This window comes from Callospermophilus lateralis, chromosome 3 (genome assembly GCF_048772815.1).
Source record: "Callospermophilus lateralis isolate mCalLat2 chromosome 3, mCalLat2.hap1, whole genome shotgun sequence".
NCBI classification, from domain to species: Eukaryota; Metazoa; Chordata; class Mammalia; order Rodentia; family Sciuridae; genus Callospermophilus; species Callospermophilus lateralis.
This window is the reverse complement of record NC_135307.1, coordinates 73,108,868-73,127,410: the sequence shown is the minus strand read 5'-3', so window position 1 is coordinate 73,127,410 and position 18,543 is coordinate 73,108,868. Positions and strand designations below refer to the sequence as shown.

Here is an 18,543-nt window from a genome sequence, read left to right as displayed (position 1 = left end):
CTGGCCTGTAAACAGAATTTGGATAATATATTCTACAAGCAAGCACTTTCATAATATATGATAAATGTATATTTATAATTGGAAAACAAAAAGTAAAATATTCCATAAACTATCCAAAACTCACACCGGTGTTCCATTTCTACATATATTCTTATAAATAAAAACCACATATAAATACAAAAGATTCTGCGAGTATTTTTCAAATTCTTAAGTATCACATTTTTCTGGACATTAATTTTAGTAGTGTTAAATTCTACCACAAATACAATTCTTAAAAGTCATTCTTTAAAATAGTATCTTTCTTTGAGAAATTTTTTCTACCTTCAAAACCATTTTTCAAAAATCTCTAAAAATTATAAATTCTATAACCATACAGAATCTAACTTATACACACAAAAAATGTGTTGCTTAATTCAAAGTGATAATACTTAGCTTCAATAATACTTAGCTTTTAATATTATGTTATCTGATACTTCACAGAGTAAATGTAGAACAAGTCAGAAAGATTGTATTCAATATGAATGAGCATATATGATCTATAAAAATGTCCATTTTTCATGCATTTCAAATTTTTCCCCTCAAGAAAAGAAAGCAAGCTAAATTACCTTCTTTTAAGATTATACAATAGCCAATACCAGATACTCTAAGACTAGGATTAAATGATTATTGCTATAAAAGGGAATAATATATACGATTCAGATTTTTCAATTCTCCTTGATCCAAACTGCTTTTATTCTTTATAAGAGATCTTTATTCCAGCAATAAAAATTAGAAGTTCTGAATTCTTTTACAAAAGATATTTCAGTTTATCAACAATTTAGGTCAGATCACTCTACCACCACCCAATGACATATAACTATGTAAAGTCAAATATGATAAGGAAACACTAATGAACATAATTACCTCAGCTTTTCTAAACACATAAAATTTCACAAACGAAATCCAAGCAAACCAATTAAGAATATAAATATCAGCGTGGGAATACAGCTCAGTTGGTAAAGTGCTTGCCTTGCATGCACAGGGCTCTGGGTTCAATCCTCAGCACCACAAAAAATACACACACACACACACATATATATTTCAGAATAATAAAAACAAACTACTCAATGATTTGATCAATGGTTGTGCAACTGATGTGATTCTGCAATCTGTATATGGGGTAAAAATGGGAGTTCATATCCCACTTGAATCAAAGTGTGAAATATGATATATCAAGAACTATGTAATGTTTTGAACAACCTACAATAAAAATTTAAAAAATTTAAAAAAAAATGATTTGAAGTATGAATCTAAGAAGTACTAACTCTAGCTCATAATTAGAGCATTGTAACTAATGTGGTGATGTGCTTTTATCCTCTGATAGTGCTTACCTTTTCAGAATTTGTAAAAACATCAGATTTCAATTCTCCATCTAGAAACTCATTAAAATATTTCATCAATTTCTGAGCTTCCACTGCCCGTTGTCTAGGCGTGTTTACCCCCTCCAACTGGTCTCCAAGGTGACACACTTTGGTTGCTACATAGCTAATGTGCTCATCTAGTTCTTGGAAATGTTGGAAGGCAACCTAGGAAAAATGTGCATAAGCATAAAATACAATCAGAGAACTCACTTTATAAGTTAAGACATATCAAAACTAAACTACCAGCTAATGGCATAATGATAAGAGTATTTGCCTGGATAGTGCAATGTCCTAGGTTTGATCCCCACCACGGTAAATAAATAAATTTTTATTTATAAAAATAAAACCAAGAAAAATTAAATTAACAATAAATAATATAAATCATGTATTGATTATATAAATATAATTTACAATTTATGAACTTATTTATAAAAATAAAGCCAACAAAAACTAAATTATCGGGCTGGGGATGTGGCTCAAGCGGTAGCGTGCTCGCCTGGCATGCATGCGGCCCAGGTTCGATCCTCAGCACCACATACAAAGAAAGATGTTGTGTCCGCCGAAAACTAAAAAATAAATATTAAAAAATAAAAATAAAAAAAGAAAGAAAATTAATACAAACCCTTCTTTAAAAAAAAAACTAAATTATCGATCTCACCACTACTCTCTAACTTATGTAACTAAAGATAACAGAAAGTATGAAGTTTACAAAACCAATTCATACTCATTATCATGACATGATTTGAAAACCTTGTTTTTTTAAACCATGTTGCAAACTTTTACCCTTTTACTATTATAATAACCATATTTATTATAAATATACTAGTTAATTAACAAAAGCAAATCCACTTATTCATCCTGTTTAACAGAGCACCTGATATCATATAAAGCTATCAAGTAATGATTTTGAAAAAAAAAGAACCGAGTACAAAAGGGAACAGATGTTTGAAAAACCCCTCTTGAAAAGATTAAAAAATATGTCAGGGGTAAAAGATATTGGTTAAAAATAAAATATTTAGGGGCTGGGTTTTGAGGATTAAATAAATAAATACATGTAGTATACTTAGAATAGTTATCTAATACAGAGAAAGTCCTCAGTAAATGTTTAAAGCTTTTTTCCCTTGAATGTTAGCCTACAAATGAATAGTTCAGCTGGTAGATCACTTTCCTCGCATGCAGAAGGCCCTGGGTTCAATCTCCAGCACCAACAAAAATAAATAAATAAATATTTAACGCCTAACTTTAAATATTTAAAAAAGTGATACTAATATCTATAGTAAAATTGTCCTTTTCAGTTCTGAAAACATGAAAGACTACAGCAATTACTTTAAGGCAAAGGTAAATTACTTCCCAGAATGCTGATTCCCTTCTCCCCAGGGTACACTGATTGTCCTGTGGCAGATGAAAACTATGTGCAATGAATGTCTTTAAACTGCCCAAAGTAGAACTGTTGATAACTCAATGTGGTAGAGCAAGGGAGTACACTAAACTGTATACCACTCCATCTTGAAAAGGGAGTACCGTGATCCCAAACCAACATTCAGTAGCAGGCCAATGTCAAGAGTATATGATAACAATTCATGAATATTTTACCCAGTGGGACCACACAGGTAGAGAGAAACATCAACAGTTGTTATAATTCAACTTAACTTGTTTAAGAGCTTAGAGCTGAAAGGAAATAAAGATTTGGGGGCTATATAAATGATTCACTGTGTAGCTAAATGTTTACCTGATTGCTTTTCTGGAGTTCTTGTACCTTCTTGGCAAACTCCTTTGCTTCCTTCTGACACTGCTGCTCTAATTTCTCTACTTTCCTTTGAATCCTTTCATCCATTATCTGGAGTTCTTGAATATGATTTACAAATTCTTCTAATAATCTAATAGAGAAAATTAGAACATGAATCAATCTACTATTATCAATCAAGAGGAAATGACTGATTCATTTATAATTTTAAGGAAAATTTTAGAGTTTTTTGACAGGAATGATCATGTTAATTTTCTCTTAACATATCTTGGTAGGAATTTCTTCAATCTATAGATGGAGTCTTCCTGCAATGTCATAATTTCTTCTTTGCTTTATCTAGGTCACATAACTTTCCAAAAAACAAGACATTTGAAAATATAGCCAGTTTTTATTAACTTTTCAATGAGGTGAATGCAAACCTTACTCAGATCCCCATTAAGCTTTCAGAACAGAAACAAATTTTATAGCTTATTTACATCATCCAAGAAGGTAATTGCACAATACTATTATTCATTCCAGAGTTCAGTTACTTTGTTTCTCCAATTTACTTAAAAGAACATGTTGATCATGTTTTTATTTATAAATAAAACAATCCTTTCTAATTTATTACTAAATTAAAGAGAATATTAAATTTGTATTCTCAATAAAATTCCTTCCCTTATGAGAGTTAAAGTACTTCCCTAAAATAAAAGGAACATAAAAGTTTGAAAAACACAATTTCAATTTCTGATGTATCTTTTGGAGGCCAATTTTTTTGTTGTGGTGGTAGTGGTGGTACTACCGATTGAATCTAGAGACACTCTACCAATGAGTTATATCCCCCTCCTCTTTCTAATCTTTATTTTGAAATAGGATCTCACTAAGTTGCCCAGGCTGGCCTGGAACTTGCATTCCTCTTGACTCAGCCTCGCAAGGAGCTAGGATTACAGACATGCACCACCAGCATAACAAATTCTTTGTCAATAATGTTTTGAACAACCAACAATAAAAATTTAAAAAAAAAAATTAATAAAACAAAAAAAAAATTCTTTGTCAAAATGTATTATTTTTAGCAAACAATGGTAGGGGCATCTTTTAACTAATATCTTTTTATATAAGTGCTGAATGCCAAGAGTCATCTCTCTCTAAATACAAATTTGTAGTACTAGATTGAGGCTATGCAAAAAAGAAAAACACTTTTTTATTTCACCTCTTAGGATCAAAAGCTTCAGGTCCACCTCTAGAACCTCCGCCTGGGGTTCTCCATACAAGACGTTCAATATACTCATCTGCCACGAAAGGCTCCTGGTTTATAAAATAAATATGTTTTAATAAAGTTTCATAGAAAATGACAATATTACTTACACATACTAAAAAAGACTTCACTATGTTAGAACTTAAAATGGAATTGCATTAGTATTTGTCAATATTATAAAAATGCACCAAGTTCTTTTAATTAAGAAAAATCTTCAACAATTAGAATTGCTTAATGAAAATTAAAATATTAGAGCAATATTAACAATCAATTGGAACAACCCAACAGAAGATAAGCAAAGGACATAAACAGGCAATTTTATAGGCCAAAAAATGAAATATGCAACTTTACTAATAATCAATAAGGTCAAACATCACTTTTTTTAAACCTCACTTTTAACATTATACAATGCAGGAAAAGGTGAACTGAAATCAGTACTCTCATTATTATTAGAAATGTCAACAGGTATAATCTTTTTGGAGGACTATTAGTATTTGGTAATATTATCAGTGCTAAGAATGACAAGCAAGTTTGCTTTTAAAATTCTAAGGGAAAAGCATATATGAAAAAAATCTTTGGTAAGTTGTTCATTGTACATTATTATATGTAATACTAAAAAACTGTTTACATAAATATTCAACAAAGCCATTATTGGCAAACCTCTTGGAAGAAAAACTATACTCCTATTAAAATCATGTAAAATAACATTTAATGAAATAAGAAAAAAATCCTAACACAATATCTGATGAAAAAGCAGAATACTCAATATTTTAATAAACATGTATTATTTTTAGCAAAAAATATTAGAGCAGAAGGCACAGTCAAAAAGTAAACACTCTAATTTTTATTATTAGCAGACAACAATTTTTAGACTTTTCCACATTAACTTATACACTTTCACACTACCTTTTTCATGAAAATATCATATATTGTTTCCCCTTTAGCATATAACTTAAACTTGTAGCAGTAGATAGTATCTATAAAATTTTTCATTTTTAAAATATTTTTTTGGTTGTACATGGACACAATAGCTTTATTTTTATTTATTTCTTTTTATATGGTGCTGAGGATCAAACCTAGTGCCTCACGCATGCTATGCAAGTACTCTACTACTGAGTCACAACTCTAACCCCTAAATATTTCATTTTTAAATTGTACTTTAAATTTCATTGTTTTAAATAAAATGTTTTAAATAAAAACATTTTCACTGATAAGCATTCATTAAACAAAAAAATTTCCTATGCCAAGCATTCTGTCAGGCTTTAGAATAAAAAGATATATAAAACACAGAATGTACCCTGAGGAAACTAACTCATGGCCTAATTGGAGAAAGGAATATAAAGAATGAAATAATGAATGATAAATAAAATGTTTATAAACTTTAGTATTAATACCCCTAAGTGAATTATTAGCTCAATAGGGAGATTGGGGGTAGAAGCAAGTTGTTCATTAATTTCACAAACATTTACTAAACACAAGATGCTGGGCACTGAGAATACAGATATGAATTCAATAGCCAGGATACCCTACAAAGCCCTATGGAAATGATCTAAGTAGGAATGCCAACTAAACAAGCAATCACAGAAGTAACACAGAAGAAACTAGGATAAAAATCATGGCTAGAAAAGTGCTGGATGCTGTAACAGAATATAAAAGAGAAACAGAGGTAATGAGACTATGGGGAAGGACCAAAGAAGATTGGCCAGAAAAGGTGTTACGACAGGCAAACTCTGAGGAAGCCATGTTTAAACTGAGACATGAAGTAATGAGAAAAATCAGCCAGACAAACTTGGAACAAATAGTTTTCTAGAGCATTGAGAAAAAGGAAAAAGTAAGACAGTTCAACTCATTAGAGGAACTAAGAAGTAAACATAGACTAGATCACTGGTAAAATCTTGAGGGGGATCACAATTAAGATGAATAGATTACAATCATGTTCTTACCATCATCACACTGGAACTTGAGAGAATGGTTCACCAGTTTGATGTGATAAGAAGGAATAAGAAGATGAACTTCAGTTAGAATAAGAATAACCATCAGAATAAGATAGGAATGATATAAGAATAACCATTCACATCCATTGTCTTTTCCCCCCACTATGATGGTATTGGTGGTGTGTTAGAGTCTGTAAACAAGTCAAGATGGCACCTGGCATTTTGCCAGAGGGAGTGGTTTGTGAAGTAACGCCAGCGAGCCATTAAGTGTGGAGATTCCTTATTGGTTGACTGCTGTATCTAGTTTATGTTAATTAAGATAAGCTGTGTGTAGTGTATATGTATCCCTCCTGTCCTACAATAAAGGGCTCCCACTTCTGCTGTATCAATGTACACAAGTTGTTCGTCACCCCCTGGTTATTTTGCTGCAGCCAGACTGCGGCAGAGGTGTAACCCAGCATTATCTCATTTACTATTTTCAATAGGACCTGTAAGAAATGTCTTATTTTATCCCCACTTTATGATGAGGAAACTGAGATTTTGAGAGGTTAAATACTTGACCAAGAAAACCCACACTGTATGTTGCAAACATATGGTAAGATTTAAAAATCACCGTGCTCTAGTATTATTGGGTAAATTAAATGGCAAATTTGGTAAACTATAATTAGCTAATTGCACCTAGAAAGCTAGGTCAGTGAGAATAAGTGGTGAAGCTAAAATGATGGAAACTGCCATATGAAGGCATATACACATTACTGATTTTGCCTTTAACATTTTCTACTTAACATTAATCAATATTAATCATATGTGAAATCCATAATGCAAACCAGTAATTTTTCAGACATCTGATAAAGTGTTACATTCTGTTAGAAAACCATATTACCTTTATGACTATTCATATCATCAATCAGTAGAAAAATAGGCAACAACCCCCCCAAAAAACAGAAATCAATATAAGATACCAAAATTTTTAAGAAAAGGTTTTTAAAATTTACTATAAAAGCCTTTTTTCAGAGTTGTCAAATAATTGAAAATGAATAGTCATATTAATCCAGTTATCTCAAAAGAATTTCATTATAGGAAAACTATCTGTTACGGTTTAGATGTGAAGTGTCCCCCAAAAGCTCACATGTGAGACAATGCAAGAAGGTTTGGAGGAGAAATGATTGGGGAACTTCCTGAACCTAATCAGTTAATCAATTCCTGATGGGATTAACTGAGTTGTGGCTGGAGGGGGTGGCGCTGGAGAAAGTGGTCCATTAGGGGTGTAGCTATGGGGTAAATATTTTGGATCTGGAGAGTAAAATCTCTCTCGGCTTCCAGATCACCATGTGAGCTGCTTCCCTCAAGCCACACTCTTCCATCATGAGATTCAGCCTCACCTGGAGCCCCTGGGGAATGCAGCTGGGCTTCTATGAACTAAGACCTCTGAAACAGTGAGCTTTTATATAAACTTTTCCTCCTCTAATATTGTTCTTGTTGGTTGTTGTAGTCACAGCAGTGAAAAAGCTGACCAAAACACTATCTGATATAATCAAGACATAACCTGTAAACAAAATTACTGGCTACTTTAAAAATAAAAATTCAGTTTATCTGTAAGTATTGACATGCTTAAAAATGATAAGAATGAATTAATAAGATTAATTAATAAGAATGAATTAGATATCTATCCAAAATAAAATTTTTGATATCCTAAATTAAAATGACTTTATTTAGGAAACATAATCATTTAGATAATCACACTTCTTGCTTATCTTACTTCTCCTGAAGTCAAAAATTTGATGTGTGTCTAACAATCTTTATTTTGCATATATAAAAGAAGTATTAACTCAGGATAAAGGAATTTATGTTTAAAGCTACTCAGAACTTTAGAAAGTAAGCTAATCAAAAAATTTCAGAAAAACCTGTCTGGGCACACACCTGTAATGTCAGCAACACTGGAGGCTGAGGCAGGAGAATTACAAGTTTGAGGCCTGCCATAGCTAATTTGAGATTCTGTCTCAAATTTAAAAATAAAAAGAACTGGGGATATAGCTCAGTGGTAGAGTACTCCGAAGATAAATCCCCAGTACACACACACAAAAAATTAATTTTAGAAAACCTTAACAGCACATAAAACACAGTGATGATAAAATGATAATGATACCTCAAAATTTTAAGTGCTTACTATGTGCTGGGCATGTGCTTAGTACTTACACACTATATAGCATTCAATACCATGATAAGTAGTAAGTCCTACTAATACTGATTATTTTATAACTGTGATACAAAAAAGTAATTTAATACAAACCACTGTGACTTACCAGATTCCAAGGCCCAAATCTTAACTATAGGCAAAATGAAGAGCTTTTTCTTTAAAAGAAGCTAAACTACTTTAGGAAGTAGTCAGTTCTTCCAAAAGTCCACAATACTCCCATTAAAAAACTTCCTATAATAATCATGCTCTTGGGGCTGGGGATGTGGCTCAAGCGGTATCGCGCTCGCCTGGCATGCGCGGGGCACTGGGTTCGATCCTCAGCACCACAGAAAAATAAATATGTCGTTCCACCGAAAAATAAAAAATAAATATTAAAAAATTTTCTCTCTTTTTCTCTCTCTCAAAAAAAATCATGCTCTTTTGCCCTATCTTTTCCTGGTTATAATTTTTTGTATCAATACTTAATAATTTTACCCAGGGGCACTTTACCACTGAGCTATATCCCCAAACCTTTTTATGTGTTATTTCTTTTTTAATTTTGTTTTTAGTTGTACATGGACACAATACCTTTACTTTATGTATGTATGTATGTATGTATGTATTTATTTTTATGCAGTGCTGAGGATAGAAACCTCCTACGTGCTAGGCAAGCACTCCACCCTGAGCTACCACTGCAGCCCTTATATTTTATTTTGAAACAGGATCTCACTAAATTAAGTTCTCATTAAGTTGCTGAGGCTGGCTTCTAACTTGTAATCCTCCTACCTCAGCTTCCCAAGTTGCTGGTATTATAGGCATGTGCCATTGAGTCTAGCTAATCTAAGTTCTTATGTATTATTAATTTTATATTATTGAGTAGTTACAGTTCAATTAAACAAATTTATACTGTTCATCAATTTTGTGTCAGTTTTATAAATGATATACACCCCAAAACTTATAAATCAACAAATGTTACTGACAGCAAAAAATAACATTTTTATCATAAATACTTTGAAGTCTCTTGAATAAAGTATTTCTTCATTCAATAAATGTTAAGAGTCTATTATATGTCAGAGACTATTCTAGATACCTGGGAAATGGTAGAGAAGGACAGAAAATTTCTGCTCCTAGTGGAAGATAGCCACAAACGAACAGAAAAATGATAAGGCAATAAGAACCATGAAGAAAACTAAAAGGGACACAGAATGATGGATAATCATGGAATTATTTTTGCTAGAAGTATCAAGAAAAAAATTTATAGGAAAATAAATTTTGAACAAAAAGCTTGTATGCAGCTAAGAAAGAATCCATCAAGGGAAGAATACACCATACACAGGAGTATGCAAGAAATGACAAACAGCCTGTGTGATTAAAACTGAGTGATTGAAGGGGAGAAGAGGTGTGAATGACATCAAGAGCTAGGGTCCAGAGTTTGTACTAAGATCTTAGGATATACTATGATATATTCTCTGTTGTTAAATGAAGAAAAGTCCACATTATGAAGAGAAAGAATCCTGAAATATGTTGGCAAATATACACAGTAATGATTTTTCTATTCTTTCTCCCAAAAGGAGTTATAATCATTTACTCTAGTACACCAGGGAATGGGAAAATGAACATTTTGAGGTATGCTGGATTCAGTGGCCAAGTGGATAATAATACTTGATTGACCTAAAGCATCATGGATCTTGTTTGAGTGAGGACACATGGATACTAAGTAATAAGTAGATACCTGACCAAGGTTGAACAGTCCATTGGTCCAACAGGCCCATGACCCACCTAGAGACCATTTCTCAATCTCCAAATGTATAACAGAAATAGATATATTGGATGGCTGATGCAACTCTAACAGTGTGTACTTGGTCTATACAGTAAGAGTTATTATAGTGAGGAAGCCAAAGTCAAAGTCCATAACACTGTCTCTCTCCAGCAAAAGTAGTTAATTAAATTGTCCTGCAGAAATTAATGCTACCCTTAAGGATTTAATGCACAAATTAACACATTTTCCTTAAAGGACCAGAGAATAAATACTTTTAAGATTGTGGACCACACTGTTGCAATCATTAATCTCTGCCATGGTGGTATAAATGCAATCATAGTCATTACATAAACAAACACGCATGAATATGTCCCATTACCACTTTACAAGGAAAGAGGTTCCTGGGAAGATAGTGGAATAGGAAACAAGAAAAATATGTTTCCATATATAGATAAGAAATATACTGTCAGAATCTGTCTGGTGCTATTTTAGAACTCTGGAGGAGACTATTGAAGGCTTATAATTTCCCAAGAGAAAGTTTAGACAGCAAAATATGGTTAATTTCTGTCAGTTTGGCTTCTTGGCACAGTAGCAATTGCCCAAGCTCCGCCTCTAGGCCCTTGGGAGATAGCTGTGCATTTACTGCTAAACAACCCACACTCAGTTGCAGAAGCCAGAGTGGACACAAAAAACCATCCAATCTCTGACTATAGCTTCTGATCAAAGAGGTACACAAGAGCTTGTGGCCATTATTTTTGTTACACCTCTGCACACTTCTGCAAGCCCTTCTCCCGCGGGATGGAGTGACTTCCAGAGGATTTAAATGGCTGGCACTCTTTTAAAAATTCCTTTATTTTTCTCTTTCTCTCCTTTATGGAGTCAGACATAGTCACAAGGCAGCCATGGGCTGTGTGTGTAAGCTGTGGGCATTTTGAGCACATGAGCGGACTGGGCTGACGTTGCTGCTCTGTTTGGGCTGTGCACGTAGGTGTCCTTTTGACTCGCTCTGCCTTTTGATCCCACACAGCACCTGAGATGGGTGTGACTTGCCAAGATGTCAATCATTCTACTGACCACAAAAAAATCATTCTACTGACCACAAAGCTAGACCCAACCCCCTGAAACCTGACCCTCTGCCTTATTTGGAAAGAACATTCCATCAAACCCTCCCTTTGTATGCCCCCCATGCAAGCTCTCTCTTTCCAACAGACCCCTAAGGTCGAGAGCTGTCACTGGACCCTAAGAAAAAGGTACTCTCTGTGTCTGTGTGTAATTATTTCATGCCAACCCAAACTGACCTGGAGTGACCCTGAATGATTTAGTCATGTTGCAGCAAGACATTAAGGACCAAGACATTCAAAAACAACTACACTTACAGGGGAAATTAGAAAATGTTCCCAGGGAAAAATACATGAAGAGAAAATCTAAGAAGACCTTAAGTTTTTATCTCAGGCTGACCTTCACAAGCTACAATAATTAAAACAAACAAACACAACTATGTAACAAGGACTAGCAAAACTGGGAAAGGTGAGGACTGTTATTTCCAGAGTTATTAGACTATTAGATTCAAATGTCCAGTTTTAAACAAAATAATCACAAGGCATACAAAGTAATAGAAAAACAAGGCCTTTTCAAAGAAAAAGATATCAACAGATACTGTCCTTGAGAAAGACCCAAACTCTGAAACAATTGTCTTAAAGATATTCAAGGAAATGAGGACAAATGTGAAGAAAGTCAAAAAATGATACATAAACAAAATCCCAATAGATTAACAAAAACAAAAACTAAAAAGAAATCCTGAGGCTAAAGAGTATAACTGAAATGAAAAATTAAGTAGAGGGACCCAAAGCCAGATTTCAGCAAGCAAAGGAAAGAATCAGGGAACCTGAAGATAGTACAATGGAAATTACTGAGTCTGAGAAACAAAAAGAAAAAAAGACTGAAGAAAAGTGAACAGACCCCATCAAGTGGACCTATATACACATTGTGGAAGTTTCAGGAGAAAAAATGAAGAACGGGGTCAAGAAAATATTTGAAGCAATAATGGCTGAGATTTCTCAACTAAAAGACATTAATATAAACACACAACAAGTTTAATGAACTATGTAAGATGCAATCATAGAGATCCACATCAAGACAGATTACAATCAATCTTTCAAAAGAAAAAAGGTGGCACACACCTGTAATTCCAGCAACTTAGGAGGCTGAGAAGTAGGATAATAAGGCCAGCCTCAGCAATTTAGTGAGTGCCTAAGCAACTTGGGAAGAGCCTGTCTCAAAAGAAAATTTTAAAAAAGGCTAGGATGTAGCTCAGTGGTAAAGTGCCTCTTGGTTCAATCCCTAATACCAAAAAAAAAAAAAAAAAAAGAAGAAGAAGAAGAAGAAGAAGAACACCACTCAGGAAAGCAGCATAAAAGAAGTGACTTGTCATATTATTTATTTATTTTATATATGTGTATATATATATATATATACACACACACACACACATACATACATACATACATACATATCTCCCTATTAGGGATCCTCTATAAAATTATCAGCAGGTTTCTCTTCAGAAACATTCAAGGCTAGAGGGTTAATAAATTCAAAGTGCTAAAAGAAAATAAGAAAGTGAACCATGAATCCTATATTCACAAAAATCATATTTCAAAAGCAAGGGAGAAATTAAGGTATTCGCAGGAAAAAAAAAGCTGAGAAAATTCATTATCATTAGACCTACCTTACAAGACATATTCAAGGAAATAGTACAGGGTAAAATCAATGTACACTATACAGTAACTCAAAGCCATATCATGAAATAAAGATCTTAATGAAGGGAAATAAACAGGCAATTATAAAAGCTAATATTGTAACAATGGTTTTTAACTATACTTTCCCCCCTACATTATTTAAGAGAATAACTCTTAAAAATTATTAGTCTAAAAGCTAGTAGTACTGTAACTTTGTTTTCTAACTCCAGATTTTGTACATGATTTAAAATGATAATGTATTTTTAAAAACTATCAGTTTGTGCAATGGAGCATACAATGTATAAAGATGAAACTTAGTGCTATCAACAAGCAAAAGAATTGGAATGGAGTAGAAGAGCAGTTTCACAAGTTATTAAAGTTAAGCTGTTATAAATTCAAGTTAGAGTGTTATAAATTAAGTTATGGTATTAGAGTGTTATAATACAATCCCCATGGTAACAACAAAAGGAAATAAGAAAGGAATTTAAATGTTCACTACAAAATAAAATAAAATAAAGAAAGAACTAAACACAAAGGAACAAAGTAATGCAAGAAATAAAGTATAAACATTTGGCTTCTTGGCACAGCAACTGCCCAAGCTCCATCTCCATGCCCTTGGGAGACAGTTGTGCATTTACTGCTAAACAACCCACACTCAGTTGCAGAAGCCAGAGTGGACACAAAAAACACTATCCAATCTCTGACTACAGCTTCTGATCAAAGAGGTACACAGAGCCTGGTGGCCATCATTTTTGTTACACCTCTGCACACTTCTGCAAGCCCTTCTCCCATGGGATGTAATGCACCCAATAAGAGACCATCCAAATATATGGCCAACTATCAGAACTAAATGGACATACAGTCCTAGAACAACAAAGACTTCAAAACCTAACTCTCAAGAATGGATAGAACAAGAGACAGACAAAAAATAAGAAAATAGAAGACTTAACATAGTAAAATAACTAGATCTATGTTGAAGATATAGCTGAAGCAGCAGTTCAGAGGCCGTACTCTATAAAGTTGAAACACTTATCTTCCAAGATACAGTGTAAATTCTCACCTTAAAAACCTTTATATGATGTTGTGTCCCCTACAGGAAAAACACATGAGTCAGAAACAAGGAGTAAAAGCAGAAATGGCCTTACTTATCATGATGCCTAACTTGTGCATACTCCCCCTGCAACTTTTGAAGTCTGTAGTGAAAGAGATGTTGGTCAACCAAGGGGGAACATTTTTGTGTAGCCACATATAAAAGTCCCTTTAACCTAAAACTACCAATACTTCCTGGTCACAGTGGTCACTTATATCGAGGGAATAAAAGGTAAAAAGAATGACTATCTTTGGTAAGGACAACTGACCTTGAACATCATGAGGCAATGCTACTATTACATAGCAGGGGCAAAGAACAGTATGTCTGGCACACAAGAGATCTTGGGAGATCAACTCCACAATCAACTCTTGAAAATACACAGATAAACACTGCAACTAGCTGAAGGTAAGGTACAATTAGAATGGATAGTGCAGGAGGGAGACAGTATCAACTTCAACCCTGAGGGCAGTTATAGGACTGGGAGCCATAATTCATTCCACTAATATTCTAATTTTCCTCTAAGATGAAACCCAACTTACTTACTATAGTTAAGTAAAAACAAAAATTACCAAAACTGATACAAACTATGCACTAAGATACTATCACATTAAATTGGCCTTTACATACTAGGTTACTGCGATGATGTGTCAAACTGTTTTTACTTCTTTGTAAATGTTACCAACTGTAAGATGAAACATGGTGTTTGTGGTCATTCCCATTGAAAATCTCTTGGACATCAATTCTTTGGACAAGAACATAAATTCCTAATTTAATATAGTTCTTGAGAAAATTTCAACTAACTTTTTATATTTTCCTATAGTTATTCCCCAAAATACATCCAAAACAATGTGTTAGAACCACCCACAAACTCAAAGAACCTACAATATTTTCACCAGTCAAGGAAAAAGAATAAAACTTAGAAAATTTCAGAGAGGTGTTCTGTATCCCATTAAACCAAATGAACCATGGGTTCTAGTACTATCTATAAGGTATTTCCCTTTATTAGGAATATTGTTAAAAACTCTTCAGTTTGAAACTTCCTATGCAATTCCTACATTACCAAGTTCATATATATATATATATATATATATATATATATATATATATATATATATATATACACACACACACACACACATATATATGTCATCAGGTTCTTATCTTGCTCTGTCTACCTCAATTTTTCTGTACCCTAATATAAACAGTCACACTTCCATCAGCCTATTCCAGTATACTCTTCAAATACATGCTATTCCTGCTTCGTAGCCTATGATCACAAAACTCACCCTACAGAATACCTTTTCTCCTTCAACAAATCCAAACACCACTTGCTATTGGCTTGAGTATATTCACCCAAAAGCATGTATTAAAAACTAATGTGTTGTGACTCATAACAGGTCCAGGGTAGTGGGTGGAGGATCACCAGATTGGACAGCAGGGGAATGGAGAAGTAAGGACAGATGGGAATAGAAAAGACAGTGGAATGAATCAGACATAACTTTCCTATGCGAACATGAATACAGAACCAGTGTAACTCCACATCATGTACAACCACAAGAATGGGAAGTTATACTACCTGTATGTATATCAAAATACATTATATGGTCATGTATAACTAAAAAAATAAAATAAATTAATTCCACAACGTAAGTGTTGGGGGTTCCAGCTCAATGGGAGATGTTTAGGTCACAAAAATTTCATAACTAGATTAATGCCAATTAAAAAGTGCTGAGACTGAGTTCTTTGCATCAAGGGTATCCTCACTCTCCCCCTGTCCCCTCCACCTCTTGCTTTCTACCATGGGATGCTATAGCTAAAAGACCCCCTAGAACCCAAATGATTCTAGCACCTTGATATTGAATTCCTCGACCCCCCCCCAAACTATGTGAAATAAATTTATTTTCCTTATAAATAACCCATTCTGTAGTGTTCTGGCAATAATACAAAAGAGACAAGGATACCACTGTACCATTACTCCAAGCCTGGTTCAGTTCTTCCTTAAAGAGTTCCTTCTCTACATCATCTCTACTGATTTCTCCCCACTATGAACTTTCAAAGTTCATATCCCTATGCAGAGCAATATATCCCTTATTGTCACTTATTGTTTTATAATAATTTATGTAAGTTTCACACTTTTCTCCACACTTTAATTGAAAATCAGGGCAAGCTGTCCTAGGTTCTCTTCCTTTCCAACTATGATGAAGAGACCAATGCTGCGCAAAACAAAATACTAACCAGCTGGGGATACGGCTGAATCCCTTGAAAAAATTCTTGAAACATCATGCCTTGATTCACATATCCAAAACCAAAAAGCCAAGACCACCACCCATAACCCAAAAATAAAAAATAGGCATTACATAGTGCTATTAAGCTGAGATTCTAACAGAAACCATATAGGAGTCTAATAATTCTAGAACTGAAAATAAATAAATCTGTCCTCTCCTTTTAGACATATTTGATTTGATAATGAGATTCTTTGTGTTTCCTATAAATCAATAAATAAATTATAATTATTGACTTGATTTTTTTAAATAAAACACTACTAAATCTTTTGTCTCAAGCCAGCAAAACTGATATTAAATTTTCCATGGAAATAGAAAGATAAAGCATATTGAAACTAAAACAACTTGGAAAAGTATCTGGGAAAACTACCTGCAACAGGACAAGATGAATAATTTTACTCTTTTTAAAATTAAAGGCTGAGCCGTCCATGGTGGCACAAGTCTGAAAGTAATCCCAGCAGCTCTGAAGACTCAGATAGGAAGATCTCAAATTCAAAGCCAGCTTCAGCAAAAGCAAGGTTCTAAGCAGCTCAGTGAGACCCTGTCTCTAAAAATACAAAATAGGGATGGAGATATGACTCAGGGGTTGAGTGCACCTGAGTTCAATCCCCGTGTCCCTGACCCAAAACAATAAATAAAATAAAGGCTATTTTAAAATGTGACCCTGAAAGAAATGTTGATTCTTTAAACTGAGAAAATTAGCCAATAAGTCTTCATATTATTAGAATTATTTTGAAGATGATCTCAATATGTACTTTAGAATATTCTTCTTTCATTCTCTGAAGTAAAATATTTTTCCCAGAGAAAATATCTAATTTCTGACAATAAATATCTGATTTCTATGACTCAGAGACAATGGTATGTTATAGTACCTTGCATAAGATTCAGCAAATAACAGAATTAAATTTCAAAATTTTTTTTTATAGAGAGAGAGAGAGAGAATGAATTTTTTTTTCTTTTTTCTTTTTTTTTTTTTGTAGATGAACACAACACAATGCCTTTATTTTTATGTGGTGCTGAGAATCAAACCCAGGTCCTGCCTGTGCTAGGCGAATGCTCTACCGCTGAGCCACAATCCCAGCCCAAATTTCAAAATTTTTAAAGCAAGAATGGCCTTTAGTTATCATCTTATTTTTAACATTTGAAGAAAATAAAGCAATGCAATTTGTCAAAGTACTAAACCAGCATTCTAACACAAAGTTTTTCTCACTCTACTATGATGTATTTTAAAATAAAAACTATGAATGATTATTTAGATCTGGGAATGAATGACATCTCTCAGTTCTATCTCCCAGTAGTTGTGTGGTTCTGGGCAAATTAACATCTTTATGTTCCAGTTTTCTTATTTGTAAAGTGGGGAAAATTAAGTTTTTTAGCTCAGAAGGTTAATTTGAAGATTTCCTGAAGCTGATAAAGTGCTTAGAAGTGGTTACTGAAAATGTCTAATAAAATCTACCATTAGTATTTCAAAAATCAAATGTATTTGCAAATTAAGACATTAAATATATTTACATGCACTTAATAATGCCTCTGGGATGAAATTAAACAAGTGAATTCAAGGAACAAATTTCTTTGGATGTTCCTGTACAATCCATTTTATTGTATCCAGAGTAAGCAAGTGTGTATGTGTGTTGTGTATGTATGCATGTACATATGTGTATGTACCTATATGCATATATATAAAACTATTCTCTCTTTTCATATTGCAATTCCAAGAAAAGAAAACAGCATCTGAAAAGTTAGGTCAGGTTTTCAAAATACTTTTTACATAAACTTTTTTTTTTTTTTTTTTTTTTTTTTGGTACCAGGGATTGAACGCAGGAGTACCTAACCACTAAGCCACATTCCCAGCCCTACTTAGTATTTTATTTAGACAGGGTCTCACTGAGTTGCTTAGCACCTCACTGTTGCTGAGGCTGGCTCTGAACTCATGATTCTCCTGTCTCAGCTTCCCTGCTAGGATTATAGGCCTACGCTCAGCTTACATAAATTTTTAACAATAAAAACTTAAAAAAAAAATAACATGCCACTTAACTAGCTAGAATTTTCAATTAATTTGTGTGTTTTTATTTGTTTACAGAGTACTATATAAAACTGCAATCCACTATTAAGAGAACAGGGCAAATCAATTTTAAATCTAACAAATACATACACACACACACACACACACACACACATCTATCCAATTT

At 33.5% G+C, this 18,543-nt stretch overlaps 1 protein-coding gene across 1 annotated transcript in view; it reads right to left on the bottom strand.

Annotated features, from left to right (window-relative positions):
• Exoc5 (exocyst complex component 5) overlaps positions 1–18,543 on the bottom strand; it is a 71,434-nt gene that overhangs the window by 47,394 nt on the left and 5,497 nt on the right. The window contains exons 2-4 of the mRNA XM_076850444.2: positions 4,334–4,428; positions 3,130–3,277; positions 1,371–1,565 (exon numbers count right to left, since the gene is read on the bottom strand). Of these exons, the coding sequence (XP_076706559.1) occupies positions 1,371–1,565; positions 3,130–3,277; positions 4,334–4,428 (438 nt within the window). The remainder of the gene's footprint in view (positions 1–1,370; positions 1,566–3,129; positions 3,278–4,333; positions 4,429–18,543) is intronic.